This window comes from Ambystoma mexicanum, chromosome 4q (assembly GCF_040938575.1).
Source record: "Ambystoma mexicanum isolate Mex_15411 chromosome 4q, UKY_AmexF1_1, whole genome shotgun sequence".
Taxonomy (NCBI): Eukaryota; Metazoa; Chordata; class Amphibia; order Caudata; family Ambystomatidae; genus Ambystoma; species Ambystoma mexicanum.
Window position 1 is genome coordinate 251,560,151 of NC_090928.1, and position 16,314 is coordinate 251,576,464.

At 48.5% G+C, this 16,314-nt stretch overlaps 1 protein-coding gene across 3 annotated transcripts in view; it reads left to right on the forward strand.

Annotated features, from left to right (window-relative positions):
- Nucleotides 1-16,314, forward strand: part of ATL2 (atlastin GTPase 2) — an 822,570-nt gene that overhangs the window by 195,576 nt on the left and 610,680 nt on the right. For all 3 annotated transcript variants that reach the window (XM_069607814.1, XM_069607813.1, XM_069607815.1), the window contains exon 2: nt 210-457. In XM_069607814.1, coding sequence (XP_069463915.1) covers nt 210-457 — 248 coding nt within the window. The remainder of the gene's footprint in view (nt 1-209; nt 458-16,314) is intronic.

The window sequence follows — 16,314 nt, forward strand, 5'->3', positions numbered from 1 at the left end:
AGCCAGCTGGGCTCCTGGCAGGTCCCTGCTTTAGGCAGGCACTGACTCGAGAGGAAGGTTAGGCCAGAGCAATAGCCTTGACCTGGGCCACCCCGAGCCCGACTGTGCTTGCCCAGCTCTATTCAGTTTATCTGTAGTTTATTCTGCACTAACAGCTTTCCAGGGCAGGCGTGGAAAGGATTCAAATCTCTTTTCTGTTCTGTTTGCAGACGATGTTTTCTCGGATGCTATACTGGTTGACTCCGAACTCCTGATCGATGAAAAGCCGCGGCCTATACAGATAGTTCTTGCACATGAGGATGACCATGACTTTGAACTGGATGAACGAGCGCTGGAGCAAATATTACTACAAGAGCACATACGCGATCTCAATGTAGTGGTGGTTTCTGTGGCGGGAGCGTTCCGAAAAGGCAAATCTTTTCTTCTGGATTTCATGCTCCGGTATATGTACAAAAAGGTAACCTTTTTCCAGTCCATCAATTAAGTTGGCCACCAGTTGGGGGAGGGGCGGCTTGTTGGGAGAGGGGGGGGGTAAATGTATTGGAAGCAGTCACCCTAATGCTTTCAACAGGATTGCCAAAACCTAATTGCTTTAACCAATGATGCTAATCTGCTGTAAAATAATGGCTTCTGTCACTTCCTGCAGTGCACCTCTAAAAGGTCAATCTTGAAGCTTCTGTTAAAGGGCGATTTGCTGTCTTCTATCCTGGTCATCTTGTTTGCGACAGCGTGTGGCTTATGCCGTTTCCCCTTACACTCTTCCGTCCCTCTCCCCACAGGATCGCAGAATCTGTCCCAGCTGTAGGCCTTGGTGAGCTAGGGCAGTGCTATCCTATTGTTACGGTTCCCTTTTCAAACCACCTTCCAATGCCGAAATTCATGCTCCACATACCCCATAAAATATTTTCTTTTGTTTTGCACCTACGCATTAGGCCATTTGTAACTTATTTTTTTCAGTCACTTTGTATGCGCTTATGTACCATCCACTTTTCGCTGTGATTCCCGGAAGCTTGGGCTGTCCTGCCCTATAACATACGTTTTTTTTTTCCTTGCGCAACAAAGAATAGGTGTCACTTTAAGCCTGCGTCCATAGATGGCTCAACTGTACTCCGTTCTGTTTTGATCCTTTTGTCTTAATTCACTCTGGGGCAGATGTGCTTTGGAGGGTATCAGGAAATGACCAACCAGTCTTCAGAGGCCTAGTCCTCATGACCCTCCAATGTTGGCACCTCCCCAAGAGGGATACCAATCGCCTTAACTATGGGAATAGATTTAGGTCCACAAGACCTCAACAAATGCCCTCTGCCCAATATCTTGGTTACTGCCAATATCTTCACCAGCAGACAGCCCGGCTTCTCCCTAGCAAAGTCTGCGCTGCCTACTTTTTAGGAGCTGCTTCTAAGAGTATTATGGAGCTCTGAGTAGGAGGCGGTAAGTGCCATGTCACAAGGCAAGGCTACACGAAGTATGACCAGGCGATCCAACTTGCAGTATAATTCTCAGGTGGTCTACACAGGATTCGGGACCTAATCACTTTCCTGTTTTACCCTGCATGTTCATGGTCTGGGCCCTTGTCCTGACCCACTCCATAGGTTTAGATCTCTGATGCCCATTGACCACCTACTGGGCTTTGTTGGCTTCAGTTAGACCCTTCTTAACAGACATTCTCCAAATGGTGCCTCAACAACCACCTCTCGACAGCTGGACCGTGCTCGGTTGATTCACATTGGCAATCTCGGGATGCAGCGACACCTATGTCTCTCTGAACCCCCTCCTCCCCCCTGCCAGTTGGATCCTGGGAGACGGTGTGGCTTCTCCACCTCTGTATCCAGCAACTCTAGTTCACTGGTTTGGCCCCGAGCATCCCCATATCCTGTCACCCCTTGCCCTACACACTTCCCCATTCACCTGCCTTATCTCCCAGACACTCGAAGCATTTAGGCAAAAAACAAATTTGCTTTTAAAGCATCAGGGCACTGGCATACACTCGGCACAGATGAGAAATGCAACCATGCTTATTCGATTGAAAACAATCACTCGCTTGTAGCAAGTATCTCAAAATACCCATTTTAGATCTAGGACCTGCCTCCAGGGGTAGCATGTGGCCATTCCCATCTGCTCGGCCGGCTAATCCACTGGTCTACCTTTTTGTAATCGACATTGTATTCTTCTCTGCCTACAAGCAGGAGGTGAACTCTAATGCTGGCTGGTCCACAGCGAGAAATTGCCAAGTCAGAACGAATGTGCAATATTACGTGGTGGCCAATGCCTTCTCCAAAGCCAAGTCTATTATCTTAAACCATCTCAAGGAACTTCAACTTTGACCAAATTGTCAAGTCAAACTGTGCCCTACTTCTTTGGCAAGCTAATGCAAATGGCCTTTGCAGCAGGTCAACTTCCAATGTAGCTGTAGGTAAAATATTCCTAAAACTTACTTTTCACCACTGTCTCTTTCCTCTAGAAGAGGGAAGACCTCCAAATATGTTTACAGTACCCACCCACACCAAAGGCAGCGTTTAGGTGTTCACGTGTGAACGAAGGCTTGGCTCTTGGCGTCAAACCGCCACCAGGATGTCAAAGCTGAAAAACTGCATCTGCGGTTCAGTGAAAAAAAGGTCTTAAGCCAACCACTGAACAGTTGACCAAGTTTTAAGACCAAGACCGTAACATTTGTATTTGTTTATTACTTGTATCGCGCACCAACATTGCTGTCAATGTTGGAGCCTCACAGCATCAGCCATTTCATAGCTGGACATAGTCCCTGCAAGAATTGAGGTTTCCAGCATCAGTGTAACTGGCAGATGCACAATCCAGGCCAGAGGACTGAAGTGCGGTTTTAGGCCAGATTTGGGCTCCATTGCTGCTCCTCCCTATTCAGATGGAGAGGTGGTGTTGAGCCTGTCCCGGCAACGATGGTCCGAAAGACCGAGATCCTTTTAACTTCTCTGGTGTGCCAGGGTTCTGAATAACTTCCCACTTTCACTCACTCCATTCTCAGAAGAACCGGACAAGGAAGTTTAGATACTCCTTGGAATAGTATCCACATCTCCCCCTCTGACGGTGTCCTCTTTGATGTGGTGACCACTGGTCTTCACACATCCTAAACATTTAACATGATCTTCCCTCCCATGCAGTGGCATAGTTGGGCTTTCTGCTGTCCTATGCACAAATAAGTGCATGCCTCCCCCCCCCCCCACACCCTAACTTTACTCCACCTCTGCCAGACACTGCACCTTCATCCGATTCCTCCACTTCAACACACTGTCCGTGTTTGCCCTCTCACACGCCATTTCGGCTCCCTAACAATTATCAGGACGTTTTTAAGGTTGCAGGCATTAGAAAGTTATTGCTTCCTCTTCATTAAAGCTAGTCATCTTCTGTTATGTTAGTTGCATGTTTTCAGATCTCTGCTGCCCAAGATTTGGAGAAGTCGGTGTGTTCTAAAGTTAGAGTGCACTGGAGCTAATGGACTACTTTCAGTTAGGTCTGAAAGCAATCTTTTAGAGTAAGTGATAAAAACTTAAGCTGTCTGCCAACTTGACACAAGTGAGGGAAGTTTGGAACGAGCGATTTTGGTTTCAGTGCTAATATCTGGGGGTGTCTCAGATTGCCTGCTATCAATCTATGATGCGCAACTGGACTTTAATATTACTGCAACACATTTCTACATCCGATCTTGTCAAATGGTAAAGTTTGCATATGAATTATATGCAAGCGGTACAGGCACGTCTTATAAAAATGTTGAATGAAAAGAACTCTAACCCCCCCGCCCCTCCTCATGGTTACATCACTGGTGTTAGCAGGGGGTAAAATTGAAATAAGGCACGTTACCTGCTACATCCGATGTACCTCCAATCAATTGGGCTGGAAAGCCATTAAAATATGGTCAAATCACAAGTGAAGTTTGTAAACTCTACTGAGGTGTAAATGCCCAGGCAAAGACAGCTGGAGAAGGTTCTTGGAATATTCGGCTGTGCATTCTCACAATGGAGTAATGGATAAGCGCGACCCTGAACATTGTGTGGGCAGCAACAGCATTCCTTGTAGCTGCAAAATGCAGGCACCTTTTTATAACCAATGAAGTGGTACATAACCGTTTACATAATTGCGCAATTGTTCAAAATACCCACCACTCCAAGAGTAAAATTGAGCAATGGTTCGGCATTCTAGCACTATTACCTTGTGAGTATGGTTTAGGCCATGAGTCTTGCCAGCTTTCGTTTAAGGTAATTTAAAATGTTAACTCTGTAGAGTTGTTTGGACTGTACAATACAAAGGGACATTTTTCTATTTTAGGTTATAGATGTCCTGTTTAAAGTACTGCTTCACAGTAAAGGTCTTACCTTGTTTACAAGTAATATTTACATTATATTTTAAATAAATCAGTTATGCATTGACATACTTGGTTCTCCTGGTAGTACTGAGTGTGCAGCAGTATGTCATTAAAGACGCATGATCAACCCAGAAGGGGCGCTTTTGCCTGCTTAGCACTGAGCAGCTTCTGTAAAGATGGCTGAATGGATATCCTTATGGGACACCTTTCCAGCTGTGAAACAGTGTGTACTTTTGGCACACCGTTTTTGTTCTCGCCCTTCTGTGGCTTTGGGTATCCTTTCACAGGTTTCTTGATGCACTTGTGTATTCAGATTTACTCTTCTCCATTCTAACTTCTTTAAGATCCATTTCATGCTTGCACCTTTTAAACAGACCTCTGAAATGTGGGGCCAGGGAGGTTAATTCGTGCTTGCGTCTCAACATAATTTTAGTGCCACTTGTGGGAACTCTCTACTAGACTTAAACATAGGCATGCATTTAATATTGTAAAATGATGCATAATTTTTAACCTTTTTGTTTCTGAACGGAACCCCCTAATGTTTGCAGTGATTTAAAAAAAAAAGCATGTGCATTTGAATAGAAGTGATTGCTTAACACTGCATGTGTGTATGACAATGTGAAGTGGCACCAATAAAACCAACAAGGTTATGCATATTGAACATTTTGGGAAGATAATGACCAAAGAGCTTTCTGTAATGTATGTCTGTTGTATGACAATCACTAAATACCTAAAGCGTGCTGGGTAAAAGTTTCCTTTAAGTTATGTTTCAAATGTATTGTACTCCCACGAATTCCTTTAATATCCAGCTTGCTGCCTCAATTTCTTTTTCAGTAGAGGGCAAAGTGCTTCGATGTCTGGTCGATGTCCTTCAGAGACTTCACAGGTAGAAGTAGCTCGCTCTTTGCTCAGTTCCGTTATTCTGCGCTTCACAGCTTCGGTAACAACGTTTGGTTCTGTGTGATACTTAGATTTTCTTTGAGTTTTCTGAGAAAATTCTTTGAGGTTTTGACGAGATGGCTTCTTCGTCGGCTCAGTCTACTCCTCGGTCCGGATTTTAAGTGCCGGGACTGCTGTGTTAAAATGTTAATGACGGACCCGCACAGGATCTGCCTGTGGTGTCTATGGTCAGAACATCTGTTCTGAGTGTGACAAATGCATGTCGATGACAGCCAAGGCCCTGAGAAGCGCAGAGGGAAGTTGGAGAGGTAAGCCTCAAATCTATTACCCCTCCAAACGTAAATTGTCAGTCGAGGCGTTCGTGTCCTCGTCATAAGAAACCTAAACGCTCCAGTTCGCGAAGTGGGTTGCATCATTCCTCGTCTTCGAGGCATGGCAGAGAGGCGCTATAGATCGCCGCCCACTTCATCATCCAGTTCACCCGAACGGGTCGATTGTCCCACAAAACATAGTACCCCGGCTCAATGGGAGGAATTCAGAGGTCAGAGTTAGTATGATATTCGAGAAAGCGACCTTGCCCCACCTCGACAACACCTAGAGGCGATACCACAGACATAACACCTGGGAAGCACAGGAGTCGTGAGTCTTCGAACCTGGCTGTGGATATTCAAGAGCAATCTCATCCCTCGAGTCAGAGAGCCTCCATGAAACAAAAAAAATGGTCATCGATGCCGAAAGAAACCATAGTGCAAGCCCGAAAAGTAAAATCGAAGAAGCCATAGACGCCATATGTCCCAATTCCTTCAACACAATCGTCGAAGACCCCGAAGTTTGTCAAAGCCTTCTACTTCGTGGAAACCTTCCAAGCCGTCGAACGTCAACATCGACCATTTCAACACTGTCGGCTCCCATTATGAAGTCTATAGAGAATATTTGTACACCCCAACCTCGCTCAGTATTTTCAAACCCTTCAATTTATGAAGATGCAGAAGAATCATCTGAGGAGTAAAGACCTTTTGGTCTCGAATATGGGACACCTTCTGTACGAGCGGAACTCGTATCGGAAGAGTCTCGTATGAAATACCTGCAGGGCTGCCTTCATGAGGCAAGTGGTATCAAGACTTACTCTGAAATGGATTTTGTTAAGGCAGATCCAGGAGATCCAGGAGGGCACGTATAGACAACTCATAACTAGTCATCGAATACATGGGATGGTCCAGACGCCCACCTGTATTCGAAGGGGACTATTTAATGGACATATTGGATAAAGGACCACAGTAAGACCCAATTGTCCCATTTCATAAGGTTCTGCAGAGGGTAACTTCCAACTGGGAAACACCTGAGGTTGTCCCAGCAGTGAATAAGACTAACAGCCAAATGCAGAGCTTCAACTCTGATCCTCTATACTTTTCAAAACATCCAACACCAGAAAACTTGGTAGTACAGGCAGCTACTTCTAGCAAACAAAATGCCTATCCCACAAGATGGGGATAAAAGATGATGCCATGGCCAAGAAGGTTTTCTCGCCTGGTAGAGTGGCGTTAAAATCTACTAATGCTACCTGCACGCTGGCGAGATTTACCCACACCCTTTGGGACTGTATTTATATGGCTGCTGACCACATCCCCGAAGGGGAGGAAAGACTGTTTCTTGAACATCGTAAAGGACGGGATGGACGCTATGTGCAAATCCCTCCAGACTGGTCTACAGTGATCCGCAGATTTCCGTGGTTGAGGTCAGTATTTGCCACAGACGTTCAATCCAGACTTTTCAACATGCCCTTTGATAGCACACATTTATTAGGGAATAAAGCTGATGAAAGTTTGGAGAAGCTGCAAACTTCCAAGGCGGCAGCCGAATCCCTTGGAGCTGCAATAAGGCAAACTCCAAACTGCCCCACAGGTGCGCCCTGGGGGGGTAGGTCCTTTCGCTTTTATTCCTCATTCGGAAAAGGCAGAGGACAGCCAGCTCAAAGTGGTCAAAGATTCCCCCGTGGTGCACGGGGTAGAGGTACTAAGACTGTATCTCGGGGGTTGCCTTACCTTCAGCCACTGCGTCACCCGTTCCAAAACCTGAGGTTTTCATTCACAAGACTGCAGTAGGAGGCAGGTTGTCACAGCATATGACAGAATGGCAGGCTATTACTTCAGATGCTTGGACATTGGAAACAGTTGCCCAAGGTTACTGCCTACCTTTCCCGCAAAAACCGTCATCCACCAGGGAACAACTCTTTGACGGTTCCGGATGCACTCCTTATACAGGAATTTTAACCCTGCTGGAGAAAGGTGATATAGAACCAGTACCTGTAGCGGAGAGGAACAAGGGTTGGTACTCCCCTTATTTTCTAATTCCAAAGGATGACGGAGGATTGAGGCCCATCTTGGACTTGAGCAAGTTCCTCAGGAACAAAAAGTTCAAGATGCTTCAGGATTGGATGGTATCATTGGACCTCCAGGATGCTTACTTTCATGTGCCGATCCATCACAAGCACAGTACCTGAGGTTCGCAGTTGGCGACTCTCTATTCATTTCGGGTTCTGCCATTTGCCCTTACCTCTGCCCCAAGGGGTTTCACCAAGCTAATGGCAGTTGTGGCAGCAAGTCTCAGAGGGGATTCATATCTACCCCTAGCTGGATGATTGGCTGATCAGGGCCAGTTCCCCAGAACAAGCCATAGATCATCTCAGCTATACTTACCACTCCCTCCACAGGCCGGCCTTCTCCCTCATGTTCAATAAGTCCCACATGATACCATCAGACTCCCAATTCATCAGAGCAGTCCTGGATGCATCCATGGGAAAAGCCTCGCCACCAGAGGTGAGGGCTCAAGACATTCTGCAGATGGTGACAAAGTTCCAGAATGCCCAACCTCGTCCGGCCTTCGACTTTAACGTTGCATCATGTATTTTTCTGGTGCCGGAGGCTTTCCTGCGAATGAGATCTCTCCAGTCGGCACTCGGGCACAGTGGTCACAATTCTCAGGAAGGATGTCGGATCTCCTACAAATCCCAAACAGTCCCACTGGATCTTCCGTGGTGGGCCTGTTGGAACAATGTCTTGAAAGGAGAATCCTTTTGGCAACCATGGTTGGAGATGACGGTAGTGACGGATGCCTCACTCACGGGGTGGGGAGACCATACCAACAATTTGACCATCAGCGGCCGTTGGTCTCCATCGGAGTCCAAACTACATATCAACCTTTTAGAGCTGAGGGCAATCAGACTAGCGCTGAAGGCCTTTCTGCACTCTATACGGGTGATAGAATGTCTCGATAATGACGGACAACAGTGGCCATGTACTACCTCAACAAGAGGTGTAGGGTCACTACCACTGTGCAGAGGTGCAATGCAGCTCTGGTTCTGGGCAATATAAGAAGGAATCTCTCGATCAGCAGTTCACCTAGCCGGGGAGAAGAACACAACAGCAGATGCTCTGAGCAGGCAGAGAAGTCGCCCACGAGTGGGAACTAGCTCAGGAAGTCCTTCAAGAGATCTTCACCCTTTGGGCAACCACTCAAGTGGATCAGTTCGGGACCGGTGTGAACTGTTCTGCTCAAGGGAACTTGGGGAGCTCTAGGAGACGTGTTTGTGGTGGACTGGGAATTTCCACTTCTTTACGCATTTCATCCAGTCTGTCATTCCTCAGGTAATGAGGTTGAGAAGGTTCAGGAAATGCATGATCCTAATTGGCCCGGATTGGGCCAGGAGGACGTGGTACCCAGACCTTCTGGACATGTCCATCTGCCCTCTGATTTGTCTTCCACAAAGAGAGGACCTTCTCTCTCGGAGGGTTTGGTTCTCCATCTGGATATCGGGACTCTCAGCCTTCACGCATAGTTTCTAAGAGGTTGAAATACAAGGATTGGGACCTCCCGGACGACGTAATTCAGGTTTTGCTTTTGGCCAGAAGGCCAGCAACCAAATCTTTATGCTGCTGTTGGTATAGGTTCTGCAGCTTGTGTAGAGATAATGTTGACCCTTTCACATGCAATAGACAGATGGCGTTATCTTTTCTTTTTGCATTTAGCAAATCTGGGGCTCCAGATTGGTACCATCAAAGGCTATCTAGCAGCGCTTTCCATCTTCAAGCGCACTGCAGAGACTCCCTTTCAAGTCCCACTGGCATCTCAATTTGGTTTTAAACTTTTTGGGTGCTCTCTTCATTCTTGTCCATTTAAGACTTCTTAAACAGATTTCTTAGTGGCTATAACATCTGCCCGAAGGGTGAGTGAGCTACAGGCTTTATCCTGCAAGCCTCCTCATACTGTTTTTCATAAAGACCGTGGTATTAAAGGTGAAGCCTAACATTCTCCACAAGGTTGTTTGAGTTTCACATCACTCTGAAAATAACTCTTCCCATCCTTTTATCCTCCGCCACACACAGGGGAAGTAAGACTTCAGACTCGACCCTGGCCGTGCACTGAGTTGTTAAATTACTAGATTAACAAAACTGAGACAGAATGATCAGTTTTTTGTGGGCTACACAGGTCAGAAATTGGGTCTAGCCATCCCCAAACCAACTCTAGATGGATTATTTTAACAATTTCAGAATGTTACAAACTGGCTCACTCGACCAGGGGTATCGCAACTTAGTCTGCTTTGCAGAGGGGAGTTCTAATGAAGATTTGTGCAGCTGCCACATTGTTGTCTGCACACACCTTTACGAAATACTACAGTCTGGATTCCTCCACTAGCCAAGATTCTGTTTTTGGAAAAGCAGTACTGCACTCCATCCTCCAAATTATGTAACTGCTTTGGGAGTGCATCAAAGATGATGAATACGTGGAAGGACCCAATCCATTCGAAGAACTTACTTACCCATGGTAAAGTTCTTTCGACTGGATGTTCCTCCCATGTATTCCTAATCGCCCCTTTGAATCCTACCCCGCAGCGAACTTTCCTTGTGGTTAGTCTGCGCTCTCTCAAGGGGAGTAACCGTCTTACTCAAGACAGTGCTTCGCTCTTCAAAACAGAACTGAGCGCCTGTCGATCTAGTTATACCTGGGATGACGTAGACGTCAAGACGTAAGCCTCCGAGGGACATCGACTCAACCAGGCATCGATGCACAGCGCCCTCTACTGAAATGTTTTTTCAAGGCAGCAAGCTGGATATTAGGAAATATCAACAATAAGGAATACGTGGGAGGAACAGCCAGGTGAGAACGTTACCATGGGTAAGTAACTTGTTCATCTCTATACATCTCCGGGCCTGCAGTAGCGGGCCAGTAGTTATGGTTGTTGCTCAAACCATAGGAAAAGCACTTTTTGGGTGGCTTATAACTTCGCTCCCCATGGACGAATACGCAAAAAACTTTTCAAAATAAGTATATGGCCATCTCGGAATGGTTCTGCAAAGATTGCTGCGTTTTTGTCAAGGGGGGGGGGCAACATTATAGGGGGCAGGGTCCCAAAATGTGTACAAATCCTCCTAGACGCAATGGAAAAAAATGTGCTCACCCCTATAGGCCGATCCGCCGGACGTAATTTCATCAAATTTGCACCAGGAGCAGCGGCTTGGTCCTGAAAGTGTGCCTTTACAAATTTGTTGTAAATTTGTCCAGTAGTTTTTTTAACTGCCAAAAAGTAGGTAGTGATATTTTGGTCTGGTCAAGACTCGCTTCCCTACATGGTACCGCCCCTCGACCCGGACTAATAAGGGCCTAGCGTGATGTCGAACTTGCCCATTGATTGGTTGGTGAAAAGCATGAGGTGCGTAATTTTTCAATGGTCACCATGTTGGATCCTCGTCTGGTGTCCGCGGATAGCGCAGTGGTGGGAAAAGCCTGGGAAACATATTTGGTGGTCAAAAGATGGACCGGAAAGGGTGGGGGGGGTACAATAAAGATATATTGCAGTGTTTATAGGTGAAAAGGCAAAAGGTAGGTTTTTATAGGTGAAAAGGAAAGGTTTGCAGATGCAGCCGAGTCTGCAGTTAATTTCAGTTTCTGCGGACACTTCAATTGCAGGGTGTTCAGGGCGAGTTTTGTCATTTGAAGTTGTATTGTATGTACTTATATGGTTTAATTAAATTGTGGTTGTGACCCCAAAAATCTGGCCTCTGGCAACACATAGTATACACCAGTAATGTGTATAGTAATTATCATCCCACCATATAACAAATCCTGTATACTACCCCCACAGTATGAATAAAGTGTTTATGGTTTTTTAATTGGAGTACAATTAAGGATAGTGCTCCTTGATGTGTCCTCTGCCTTTAACATGGTTAACTATCGTATCCTCACTAAACAGTTACAGGATATCTTTAGCATTATGGACCGGGCACTGGACTGGCTGTCTTCCTCACGAACAGCCTTTACCAGCTGCAACTGGGCTGTATGTACTCCTCCACTTCACTGTGTACATGCAAAGTACCCCAGGATTTTGTCCTATGATTGTGACTCTTCCATATCGTTCCTCTGGCTCACTTGATCGTCTTTTCTCATTTCTAGTGTTATGATAATGAGGTACAGCTTCCCTTAAACTTCTCATTTTTTTCTTTTCCTAATTATTTTTATGCCGGATTGTCAGACCGCCATCCAGGCATTGTGTGCGGCTAACCATCTCTCAATTCCAGTAAGACTGGGATGTTTCTTAAACACCTGTGCCCTGTTTTTCTCCTACCCTTTGGCCGCTGTCTTTGGGCCCTCTACTCTCTCCATCCTGTGAGGCCAAAAACCTTGGTCCTCTTTAAGTCATCTATCTGTTATACCTCCCCCTCCGATCCCCAGAAGCTAAAGGTCTGTAGAGCCTTGGTCCCGTGTAGGCTGGACTACAACAACCTCTTCCTTAAACCCCCCCCCCCTTTTGTTTATGCTCATTTCAGCTAATCTAGAATAGGAAAGGAAGGGTTTACTCCTACGTCCCGTCCCCTTTCCTCCATACTTGTGGGACATCTCTCCGTCCTGTGGGACGGGACCGGAGCACTTTATAAAAAGCATCCAAATTTTTTCAAAAAATGTGTCCCTCTTTCCTGTGCGGGGCCCGGCATGCGGCTGTAACCCCGCCCACCTTGGCTCCGCCCCGCGCATAGCCCATCAGTCCTTTTCTCCGCTCGATCAGGGCCAGACGCACTTGCATCCTCAGATTTTCTTCCCTTTTTTCCTCTCTGGCTCTCGCTAGCGTTCGTTTACTAGTCTGTCTTTCAAATTAGGCTTTCCAGATTGTTCATCGTGTCACCGTCGCTTCGCGAGGGCGGATCCCCATCCTCTTTAGAGCGTTTGGTCCGGAACACCATTGGGACTCCTGTTTTTACTATGACTCCCTTTCGGTCCGGGCACTTCAACGTCTGAGCAGTGGGAGGAGGTGTTCCGACAAACTCCTCCTTTGTATTTTCAGGCCTTCATTGACGAGAAGAAAAAAACGCCTGAAAAATTCTTCACTTTTCAGAGCACCCTGACCGGGGGATACCTTCCCGGGTTCAACTCGGTCTGGGAGGGGCGTTGATCGCTCAGTTACCGGGCTTCGCCCTGAGGTGCCCGTTGGGCCTAATAATTCTACCTGAGTTTTCTCCGAGGGTCTCCATAAGGGGCCTGTGACCACTGGAGTACGCTCTGAGGCCCCTCCTGTGGGGGCTGTTTGTAGACCCAGTTCTACTGAGTCGTGGGGTACCGGAGTTCGCTCGAGGCCTTGGCTGGGCTTGTAGTTACCGAACGGATGTTTGAGGCCCGCGCAGATAAGGCTGTTACCCGGCCTGGGTCCGAGGTCCCTCATACAGAGGCTAAAGCTACCAACAGTTCTGAGAGGTCGGACAAGGCTTTGTTGGTGAAAGCGGTTGCTCACAGTTCCCGCTCTTGTGGTGACACCAGATCTGTTGAGGGGGCAAAGAAGCAAAGTTCTTCTTTTACCGGCAGTGCCGAGGTCCTTCCTACGAAGGCTCAGTGGCGGTTGGTATGTCACAAAAACATTCCAGGCCTCATAGTACCGGCTCGGCCGAGGTTCCTTATGTTAAAGCGAAGATTAAGACCCCTGATCCATCGACGGGGACCCCTGCCTCACTTCCTCACGTGCCTCAGTTCCCCCTCAGATGAGGACAAAATGGCATCCGTTCCCGCCACGACCACGGTGGCCATTTTAGGTGCTACCCCTACAACTACGCCATCGGCTTCTGGTGTAGGGCTCGGTCTCTTGGGTGAACTAAGGTCCCTTGTGCGCATCCTTACCAGCTGGTTTGATTGGAACGCCCGGATGCCTTTTCCGCACAATGTTTCGTTGCCTGCGGGGGCGGCTCCTTTGATTTATGTGGATACGGTGGAGGGGCCGGTGTGGCACCCTTCGCCGTTATGTCCCTGGATTTGTCCACCTCATGAGAGGCCTCCTCAGGTCCTGGAACAATGTCCTGAGGATGCCTTTTTCCGTAAATTTCAAGCGCTTATGCGCACCGAACCCATAAGGGAATATTTCAAAGGGCTTTTCAAGGAGATGTCCACCTGCGCCTCCTGCTCTACCCGTTCCTCCGGTGGTTCCGCCGGCGCCTCCCTTGCCCGTGGTGCCCCCCTGCTCTTCCGCCTTTGCCTCCATTGTCCCCAGTGGACAAGGCAGTGCCTGACACGGCTCAGCAGGATCCTGACCTGTCAGATGACCCTCAAGGCGATCAGGACAACGAGGACCTTCCCCGCTCTATCAGAGCCTTTCATGACCAGGTACTGGACATGAGTTTCTTAGATGTTACGGTGCCCAAGGCACACGCTCCGCAGGAGGGCATGCTTTCTGGGGCGTTCACACTGTCTCCCTTGGAGCGTACCGGCCTGTTCCTGCAGAAGGACGTTCTGGCCGAGGTCCAAAGTCTGGGAAAAGCCACACTCGGGACTTTATGTCAATAAAAAGATTGACGCGAGGTACAGGCTGCATTCTTTGGAAGAGGTGGCCCTGTCGTCTTGTCCGCCTCCCTCCTCCACAGTGGTGGCCGCAGCCACTTAGCAGTCCAGGCCTGCAGCATCCTCTTCCACGACGGCTACTCGGGTTCTGGGAAAGGACAAGCTCCTCGACTCCCTCCGGAGGAAAATCTTTGCCAACTCGGCCTTGCAGCTCAGGCAGGCCAATGCCAAATTGATATTGGCGGGAGCTAACATGTGGATATTGAAAGGTCTGTCGGAGTTTGAGGAGCACATCCCGGTCGAGAAGTTGGAAGACTTCAAAGGAGGCCTTTCCGATGCCAGGGTCTTGGCCCAGGATCTCCTGGAGGCTGCGGCTCATCACGTAGACACCTCAGCTCGGGGCCTGATGCTTCGGGTTGATACCTCACGGCAGGCGTGGCTGCATGCCACTAAATTTTCTAAGGAAGTGCAAGACAAGTTGTTGGACCTTCCATTCGATGGTAAGGAGCATTTTCATTCTTCTACTGATGTAGAGCTCACCAAAACCAAGGATAGCCCTCAGACGGCTAAATCATTGGGATTTGAAAGGAGCTTTAACCAGAACAGACAGTTGTCGCAAAGTCGACCTTCCTCTGGTTTTAGGGGCTTCCTCGACCGCAAATCTCGCAGTGGATACTCCTGTGGGGAATAACCGCTGTAGACAACAGCGCACGCGGTTCTTCTCCCGCTCCTCAGCCTCATCAGGTTCAGGTGGCACTGCCACCGACAAGCTAGCCAAATGAGGGTTTTCTGCGCTCGCATGAGACCCCGGTGGGAGGACGCATTGCGTCTCATTGGGAGGCGTGGCAGACCATCACAGAAGACAGATGGGTCTTGTCAGTCGCTCGGGTGGGCTTCCGCTTACCTTTACCCCCTACCTCACCCCTCAACCCTCCTTTTCAGCTGTCAGGCTCACCCTCCCTCAAGGCCGAGGTTCAGAAACTTCTGCTCCTCAGAGCTGTGGAACCCGTTCCCCTTGGGGAGCGAGGGGAGGGCTTCTACTCCCGGCTGTTTACAGTGCCCAAACCCAACCAGGCTTGCCTGCGCACCATCCTAAACCTTTCCCAGTTCAATCTTTCCTTACCACAAGAGAAATTCAAGATGATCACTGCCAGATTCGCTCCTCGTTGCAGGCGGGCGATTGGCTCAGCATGGTGGACCTTCAGGATGCGTACATGCATATCCTGATTGGGCTCCACACAGGAGGTACCTCCGTTTCTCTTTGGGAGAGGAGCACTTCCAGTTTCGGGTGCTTCCTTTTGGCCTCAGCTCGGCGCCGCATGTCTTCACGAAGATGTTGGTGATTGCGGCCTATCTTTGTCTCCAGGGTATCCATGTGTATCCTTATTTGGACGACTGGCTCTTACGCAGCCCTTGTCCGTTGGCAGCAACGGGCAACCTCCAGTCTCTCCTTCAGCTCCTGTTCCATCTTGGGCTGTCGGTGAACTGGCAGAAATCCTCCATGACGGTCTCACAGGACCTGATCTTCCTGGGTTTTCGTTGGAACACGATCGACTGCAGAGTGTATCTGACCAGGGACAGAATGGCAGATCTGATGGCCACGTGTCAAATGTTTGCGCATTTGGAGAGCATGTTGGCCTGGTGGTTCCAGAGGCTTCTGGGCCTCATGGCCTCCTCTTGCTGGTCTCAAAATGAGATCCGGATTCCATGAGTGGACCTGGATTGGTGGTCATCTCAGCAATCTGGTGGCGTGGGGTTTCAGGACCCCGGTCCCCATGGTGACGATCACAACGGACTCCTCCCTCTTCGGGTGGGGTGCGACGTTATTTCTTCAGGTCTCAGACCTCTGGTCGCCTTAGGACAAGCTCCTGCACATAAATCATTTGGAGCTTCTGGCGAACTTCCTAGCGCTCAGGGCTTTCAGACCGCTCATTGTCAACAAGGTGGTCCGCATAAGAACGGACAATGTGATATCAACGTATTACATAAACAAGCAAGGGGGAACGAAGTCGCCCCCCTCCTCGTGGACCTGTCCATCCAGATTTGGGAGTGGGCCGTGCTTCATGTTGTCTGGCTGCTTGCAGTGCACATCCCAGGCCAGCTGAATGTGGCAGCGGATGCCCTCAGCCGGCGGACAGTGGTCAGCTACAAGTGGGAGTTGAAGGCGGAGGTCCTCTCATGGATTTTCTCGCGTTGGGGCACACCGGAGGTGGACCTCTTCGCCACGGTGGTGAACAAGAAACTTCCTCAGTATGCCTCCAGAGGGGGGC